At 47.9% G+C, this 8,654-nt stretch overlaps 2 protein-coding genes across 2 annotated transcripts; one reads left to right on the top strand and one right to left on the bottom strand.

Annotated features, from left to right (window-relative positions):
- Positions 1 to 787: 787 nt before the first annotated feature.
- On the bottom strand, positions 788 to 2,225 carry EMH_0099230 (uncharacterized protein; the record flags this gene model as incomplete). The annotated part of the gene is made up of 4 exons (XM_013495275.1): positions 788 to 947; positions 1,512 to 1,618; positions 1,806 to 1,966; positions 2,114 to 2,225. 4 exons carry the CDS (start codon positions 2,223 to 2,225, stop codon positions 788 to 790), a joined length of 540 nt encoding a protein of 179 aa, XP_013350729.1.
- Positions 2,226 to 5,775: 3,550 nt separating this feature from the next.
- On the top strand, positions 5,776 to 7,155 carry EMH_0099120 (uncharacterized protein; the record flags this gene model as incomplete). Its single annotated transcript, XM_013495274.1, has 4 exons — positions 5,776 to 5,890; positions 5,999 to 6,159; positions 6,338 to 6,444; positions 6,996 to 7,155. The coding sequence occupies 4 exons, from the start codon at positions 5,776 to 5,778 to the stop codon at positions 7,153 to 7,155; spliced, it is 543 nt and encodes a 180-aa protein (XP_013350728.1).
- Between the last annotated feature and the right edge of the window lie 1,499 nt (positions 7,156 to 8,654).

The following is an 8,654-nucleotide window of genomic DNA, read 5'->3' as shown; positions in this document are numbered from 1 at the left end:
ATATATATATATATATATATATATATATATATATATATATATATATATATATGCATATATGTTTGCTTGTGAGTTTCCCTAAACTAGTGCACTATTTGTTTTGCCTTTCCAACTCCCCGTATTTTCTGTGTTTCTCTGGCCATCCATATCTCTCCTCTGTCTTTGCTTTTGCTCGAGCAATAGGAGAGAAATGCATGCTTCAAGGTGACGCAAGCAGTAAATCACAAAGAGCCACGTTGCTCAGCTTGCACGCCTGAACTCCGCAAGTGTCTGAACCTGTAATGCGCTCTCATTGCCATTAATTTGGTCCTCACGTTGCGTGGCCTCTGATGCGCTTCAGATATTAGTTGTATTAGTTATCTTCAGATAATAATAGCAATTCGTCTGGCATTAATTCAATTATTTGCCTCTATCTCCAGCCCAACTCACCGCTACGTACTCTTACAGTTCGACTGCCTAGCCGAGCGGTATGTTTCAGAGTTTACCGAAGGTCACGAAGGAATAAAACTGGGATCGTCGCTGCAAGTTGGGGAAAAAACTGCAACCGCCGTACGAGGTGGGACGGACTCGGGGTGTACAGCCTAACCTCTGCCGTTCCCCAATGTTTTTGTTGCCCTCCACTGCATCGGGTCTGCTGCTCGGAACAGTTAAAGTTTGGCGGTTCATGCAGCAATGGGAGCTTCATAGCCTGAAGCTAACAAGCGTGGCTTGGTTGAAAAAGTACTCTGTAGACTGGCTGACGGGGAAACGGGGTGGCTAGCTGGGCAGCTAACGTAAGTCTGCCTTTCTAAGCAGAGACAACTGTCAGCATAGCAACCAAACCGGCAATTAGAATGGTACGGACGGCAGCTGCTTCAGCGCCATCTCCAACAGGAGTCTGCAGGTCGTCTGCTGTCATATCTTTCAATGCAGTTGTTCGTGCAACAAGTCCGTTGAAATACTCCTCACTGCAGGAAAGAAAATGGAGCAGACAAAGTCACAGCTACAAAAAGCACATCACCAGCTTTGGTGGACAATTGTATGTAAACAACTCCGTTAACCCCCCGTGGAAGGTGCGCTCAGAAACACAAAACATACCTAAAGGGGGCCTCATCCTTCGTCGGTTTGGGGTTTAGTTTACAGAAAAGTACAGCCTCATTTGTTACAGTTTCATTTGTCTCTTTTGGGGCGCTCCTGCCTGTTTGAGGTGGTTGCGGATCAGTCCCAGTCGTTACCGTGGTACACCTTCCAATAACGCAGCCGATTGTAGTGCTCTCAGATCCGAGGAGATATGCCAAATTGGCACCCTCAACTTTATTCCAGATTGCTTGCCACTCGGTTTCTTCCTGAGGGTATGTTTTTTTGCTGGAACAAATGTTAACATAACACCACACATGCAAAAGTGATGTGTTGGCTGGAGAGAAGTCGGCGAGGCTGATTAGCTGTCGGGCGTGTATCATCATCGTGTTTCGTTATACAGAGAAGAGCTCTGGGACTTTTATGTAGTGAGGCTGACTATGACATTTCCTTACTCGAAGGCTGCCAATCCTGCCTCAACGGCCTTCTGCAGCAATTGACGGTAGTTAGGAGTGGCCTCAGCATCTTCGGTGTACTCGAAAGTGTGATGAAATGTCTCCTTCTGTACACCCAAATTATATAGAGGACAACAAGACTGTCTCCTTGTATTCAGTCCATCTGAGATAACCAGCTGAATCGCTGCCCGTTTTCTGTCGGGTTTCACCGGGTGGCTACGAGCTGCCGTTGCCACAGTATTAGTGCCCGTAGCTTCAGTGCAAATCCCCCGCTTTTGTTCTTGTTGTACTCACAAGATCGGATGTTATCAATCCCTCGCAAGCCTCTGCATTCTCTCCTGTTGCGGCTTTTACGGCCGACCTCAAGGAATCGACAAGGGTGTCGTCCTTTGTGACTACACTGATGCGAACAGGGAGTTTCCCATTACGGGCCAAATTAGCACTCATGTAGGCATCTGCACCGAACAAAGAGTCACGAAGAGGTAATCAACAGCTGCTTGCGGCTTGCTGTCATTCGCAACTATGCAGTAGACGGCTTGAGAATGTGCAAGCTGGGGGAAAACACAAGGAAAATGATAACATATAGGGGGCTACATACTCACCTGCTTGTACTTCTTCTACCGTAAATTTGTATGTTGGATTGCTCGCCTCTGTTTGAAGCCCGCACAGTGCAACGAGGCAAACGGCTGCAGCCGTTTTGTAGAGGGAAGCCATTGCGGTAGAAAGCGCGAGAGAGATTTTGATGCTCCCCTAAACTGAAAAAGAAATATATGCATTCAACTGAATGAATACAGGATAGAAGGCACACAAGTCAGAGTTCTTCGGCTGGCCCTCGAGTCTCGTGAACAGCGAATGGGGCACAGCCGAACAACGGTATCGGAAATGCAAACAGAACTTGAAACTCAGTATAATTAGTATTTCAGGAAGGTAAACAAATAGGAATTTCTATGTAGAAGACTTGCGTGCTATGTAGTTATCTCCGTTCGTGGAGGCTCCTGCGGTTCCCAGTAGGAGACCGCTGGAGTTGTAAGGGCAGCTTAGTGCCGAGACCCCAACATCAGACCCGGGACTATACAAAGCTCTGTTGTAATGGAAGAAGTTAATCCATGTTTATGAAGTCATTACTTCGATTGATGCATTCTTGAGAGGAGGGAAGAAGCCACTTGCAAGACGTTTCCCTGGAGCCTGTGCGTTGTTGCTGCATGACTCACGTTGTCCCCGAAAAGGATGCAATAACGCGCATGAGTTAATGGTGTGAATAACGCGCACGCGTTAAAAATGTGCTTTGAACAGATCAACAAACAGTTGAAGATGAAAAGTAATGGAGATACTCGCAATGCAAACGCGTGCTGCAACTTGCTGCATGCATCCATCGTAAGCGCACGTGTATCGTTTGTCGTTTGTAAATCTTCCGAGCTAAGGAACAACAAACAGCCAATGCCTCCTCAGGATCTGGGGTTTTATGATGCGAACATCCTCTGTTGTGATGATGCCCTTCTGTAGCGTCTCATATCTCTCCCTCGTCTTCTTCTCTTGTGTGTTTCTCTGTAACGTGTTTGTGTATGTACTAGGCGCACAAGTAGGCCCAGCCAGCGGCAGTAAAACGAAGCGCTGCTCAAGGGTTGACTGCTGAACTAAGGCACACAGAGACTGAATTTCTCTGCCTGCGTTAACTTGCCTGAGGAGAACATAAAGGTTTTCAACCCTTTAATTAGTTTGTTTCTTTGGAAAAACTCTCTGACTACTAATCGCTGCCATGCACCAGGCCACCTTGCAATGGGGATGGAGTTTTTTGCTCTCGCCTGCCCTGATGAACTGTGCGGTGGTACCAAGTGTTAAGATAGTCGTCGATCTTCGCTGAGGAGTTCTTGCAACTAGTGCTGCAAGGCCACGTGGGGAGCCACGTGCAACCACCGGAAAGCCCCCTTTGCCACATGCAACAGCGTAGAAGACAATACTTAGCGTCTCTCTAGTGTCTTAAAAACATGTAATCGACACTCGGTATCGAGCCTGAGGCCAAGTACAAACACGGGAACTAGTGTCACGCCGATCGTGCCATATCTGCCGCCCCATCTCCCACGCAGTGCGCGTCTTTGCTTACCTGGTCATCCATACGGAAAGAAATAAAACAAGAGAGGAGGGGGCCAGCGGCGCCTGGGATTTCTGCTTCGATGTGCTGGTGTCGTTGCACGCACTTCGTTTCAGCGGCCCCTCTCAGGGGCTCTACCGCTGGCCGGGGCCATGTGATCGACAGGCCGAGCGTATTTCGAAAGGTTGCTTGCTCGAAGGCATTCCTCGTAAATATCTGCTTGCGTCTTGAATCAGAGACAGTAACTGCATGCGCTGGTACGCGCAGCTTAAATTAAGGTTGCACCCATCCAGTTGGTGACCGTTGCTCTGTCCCCTGTGAAGAGGAGCGCATATCTTTCTATGTGTTTGCTCTTTTGCGCCCTTTTCTGGCAACCCCTTTTGCCTACAGCTATTCCAGAACAAGTACCAGAAACACTTGAGCCTTTTTCGAGCTTTGGGCCTAACTTTGTGGATGGCCTGCGGCCAGCCCACTCATGCACTAATGCTACTCGTTGGCCGAAGTTCAATGAATATTTTCTACTGGACTGTGATCCCCCTATTAGAACCGGATCTCTCCTAATAAAAAGCCACAAAGGCCCGTTAGCGACAAGTAGCAGCACCAATGAGAGTCCCCGCTGCAACGGGCTGCACGCTGACAGCGCCAATCGCACATCGAAGCGAAATCCCCAGATGCCCCTCGCTGTCCTTTCCCTCTTGCTCTTCCTTTGTATTCGTCGTGACTGGCGAAAGTGCAAACGATGCTATGCTCTGCTTAGGAGAAGGCCGCGGCTGATGTTGCACGTCCTGCGCGGGCTAGCTATCGCGTGCCACATTAGTGTAAAACAGTCGCCTACTGTGGTTGTGTACTTTTTACTGCATGCAGCTGCGCTTGCCCTGTGGGAATGACTTGCATCGCTTGTTCCAGAAAGGTGCGCTGCAGGTCATGAAATTCTAGCTCCTCGCCGCACGAGCGTCAGGCCCTTCGGCTCCTCTGCAGACGCCGCCTATGGACTGGTAGGGAGGTCAGCGGCTTTTCAGGGAATCCTTTCTTGAATATTTTGGCTATATTGCAGCTCACTGGACACATTGGGTAGTATAGAAGGCTCTCCTTTCATAATACCCCGGATACGAGGAGGTGTTGGCGGCCTGTGGTTCTGCCTCTCTAAATATCTACAGGCAACGAACGAAACACGTGGCATTTTCGATGCGCAGCATGCACTGCTGGAGGCGTTTGCGCTTGAAATGTTTTCTTTAATATTGTACCTAAGCTCTTTCCATTTCGTTTTCGAGCGTTATCCAGGTCATGTGTGTTATTAAGCCCAATGCATTCATGCATGGGACGACTAGCAGCATGGTTCCACGTACACGATGTGCAAGAGGTGATGACAAAATGAAACAACTACAGCAAGTAATTCATAAAAATACATCAACATTTTCCTCGTCAGCAAGATGGTGTGTATTTCATGTGCGGATGCCTTGCTCCGGGCGCTGGGTCATTGCAACTCCAGCTGCAGCGCTCAGGTACTACAATGGAGCTCAAGCAGAACCTTCCGAGACCTAGTTATCTGTAGGAGAACAAATACAACACTTATAGAAAAAACCTGTATTAATTCATATACTTTAGGTAGAAAGCTAAGGTGACCAAGCCAAGAATGCTCGGCAGCCACCCAGGGCCGTGAGGCTGTTGTTGGGACAGTGACTGACTGCTAAGTCAAGAAAGAGATCTGTTAATCTCGGATTTCCTCTCAAGATTTTGGGGACTCGAATATGGTTTAAGGATGATTACTAGAATATTTAGGTCATATTAGTAGAGGTTCGCCGCGTTTAGGGTAGAGATGTAGTTCGTGCCCCTGGCCTCTGATACATCCCCGACGCATCAGCAGAGACCGCTGCACCAGCTGTCTCTGTCAGGGTTCGGCAGGATCCCACACATGAACAAATAAAAAACACAGAATTTGGCTTTCACGTCAAAATTATTGTTCCATCTTCTCCTACTATTAACTATACTTAATATCGAGCTTTTCGCGCACTCCAGGTTTTGTTGTTCCGCTTTTGTCCATTCGCTCTCCACGAGAATAGTGGACCCGCCAAGTAACTCCTCTCCATTTGCTCCCCTTACTGCACAACTTATAGCCCATATTTTTTTCCTCTTGAAAAGAGAACCTTTTGAAAGCTCCCCACACTTCCCGTCGCAATGGCTTCCCTCTACAAGACGGCAGCAACGGTTTGCCTTTTCGCCCTATGTGGTCTCCACTTGGCGGCGGCAGGCACAAAGAAGTACAAATTTACCGCAGAGGAAGTGACTGAAGGTAAATAAGTTTCTTCCGTTCAACTAATCGGCTGCAAAAGAACGCAATCCTCCCCACTTCACGTCGATCTTCAACGCTTAACGCTTTATTCGTATTTGCTTGCTGCAGACGCCTACTTGGCGGCAAACTTGGCCCGAAATGGAAAGCTCCCAGTTCACATCACCGAAGTCGAAAAGGATGACGGGCTTGTCACTTCCTTGAAGGGAAAAGTAGACGGCAAACCTGCAGGTACAGACGGGACATGCGAGACATTGATAGAATCCGACCTCGTGAGCAAAGCCATTCGAAGAGCACAGCATTTGTGCCGTTGCTACCAGTATGCGTATTTTGGCAGCAGCAGCTCGAAACCCCTTCGCAAAAACCCGCAGAAGCTGGACAGCCATCCAGCGGAACAGCGTTAATATAGTGAACCTGTCTTGATGCTTGCTCTCCCACTTGGACGTACAGAAAGAGACGTTTCATCACATTTTCGAGTATGAGACCGTTGCGAAGACCACTCCTAACTACCGTGAATTACTTCAGGATGCCCTTGACGCTGGCATAACATTATTCGAGTAAGGAATACCTTATTTCTCTGCACAACAGACGGCTTGCAGCTGTTTCTTCGCATAGCGCAGCAGCAGCGCAGATGCTTAACATATCTACAAAGCCATCCTCACCGCCTTTTCCGTAGCAAAGTTGTATTCATTACGTTGTTACTGTGCTGCGTTAACTGCTTTTATTTCTCCAAAAGCAAGACATACCCTAAGAACGAAGCGGCGTGGAAACAGATCTGGACAGAAGATGCGGGCGCCAGTCTCGCACGCCTTCTCGGGTCTAACAGCACTACAATCGGCTGCGTCATTGGAAAATGTACGGAAGTAGAAGGTAGTGTTGAAGCGCTAGGCGACGAGGGTGAAACTAAGCACGGAAAGGCTGTCCTTTTCTGTCAGTTAAACCCTGCAACGGCGAAGGACTCGGCCCCTTTTACGTAAGTTTTGGGTATCGGAGCAAATATTTGACGAGCGACATTCGAAAGAATGTAGAAGCAAATGCCCACGAGAACTCTATATGAGCTTTTATATCCTGTGTTTCTTGTTTCCGTTTGCTCGTTTCCTTTTTGCAGTGAGGAGTATTTCAACGGACTTATAGAACGGACGAGTTTATTAAAGGATATGACAGCAGACGACCTGAAGAATTCTGTTGGAGATGGCGCTGCAGCAGCTGCCGTCCCTACCATTCTAATTGCCGGTTTTGTTGCCATACTGACAGCCCTCTCTGCCTAGAGAGGTAGCCGTCCATTAGCTGGCTAGATAACCACCCCGCTTCCTCGTCAGCTAGTCCACAGAGCACCTTGCTACCAAGCCAGTGTTGTTGACGTCAGTCTGTGGAACTTAACTTGTTGCGTGAACAGCCAAAATTCAACTGCTGTTCAGAGCAAGGGGCCCGACCCTGCGTGGTGTCTAAAGGCAGCAAAGGTACTGTCCGGCGAACGTCAGTGTTTAAACTTTACAGTCTGACGCCATTCCACCTCATATGGTGGCTGCAGTTTTTTCTCCGACTTGCAGCAATTAGCTCAGTTTTTTATTTCGCAGTGGTTTTTGGTTATATTTTGAAATATTCTTCTCCTCTAGGCAGGCGAATTTTGTGCACGCACATGGTCTCCGGCGTAGCGCGTAGCAATGAGTTCCCAAGCCATGCTTGTCGGCTTCAGGCTGAGAAGCTTCACTTGCTGCATGAACAGCCAAACTGTCACTACTGTTCCAAACAACAGATGCCCCATGGAGTCGAAATGCAGCGAATCAATGCGGGAAAGCCAGAGGTTAAGCTTCACACTCTGAGGCCGTTCCACCTCATATGGCGGTTGCAGTTTTTTCTCCACCTTGCAGCGACGATCCCCGTTTTATTTCGTCGTGGCCTCTGGCTACACTCCGAAACGTACCGCTCGGCTAGACAGCGAACTGTATGCAGGTAGTTGGCCTCCAGCGCAAAACGTAACAAAGAGCTGCGCTGCTTATTCAAACAAATTGTTGAGTTGATGGCAAGAGAATTTAGTAAGTACTCGAAGACAGCCAATATTTGAAACAAATCCGGGGCAGTCCAACGTAAGGGCGGCGAAGGCAACTTGAAAACGCATTGTAGGCAAAGAGCTTTCTAAATCAAGCTTTACAAATACAACAACTCCGCTGTTTATGGTTTTTTTGCTAGTGTCGCATAAAGGTTCGTCCTCCGCTACTGCAGCAAACAAAAACGGACAAGAAGAAGATAGATGAATGACCAGAGTCACCGATAGTACTAATAGTAGAACTGGCAAAAAATATTGCAGCACTAGCTTTGGGAGAGGAAGCAAATGGGTATAGGCAAATATGTTTATGTACCGCTTTGCTTGTATGTGCCTCAACCTGGTTAGTAGCACACCTAGTCGCAACACTTGCTGCAAGGCAACCCAACATGCAGGCAGAACTAAGCCCCCTGTACTGTACGCACCAACATTGGCGACAACGGTTAGCCAGTTATTTTGCCCTCAGTACACAGACTGCACGCAACTAGACATAAACCTACCAAATGCGCAAAGCCCTTATAATAATAGTAAGCATTCTAACGCGGTGTCAGGACACAAACGACGGTGATGAAAGTGCGCAAATAGTACCTCAATTGTAGCATAAAGTAGGACTTTGCTGGGAGAAGAATGAAAAACCTTCAACACAAGAATGTTAAGTGAAATTCAACATGACGAAACCCAAACAAACAAAAAGACCAAATATGGTAGGCGAGAGAGCCTCTC

This window comes from Eimeria mitis, genomic scaffold (genome assembly GCF_000499745.2).
Source record: "Eimeria mitis Houghton genomic scaffold, Emh_scaff150, whole genome shotgun sequence".
Classification (NCBI taxonomy): Eukaryota; Apicomplexa; class Conoidasida; order Eucoccidiorida; family Eimeriidae; genus Eimeria; species Eimeria mitis.
This window is presented reverse-complemented; position numbering and strand designations above follow the sequence as displayed.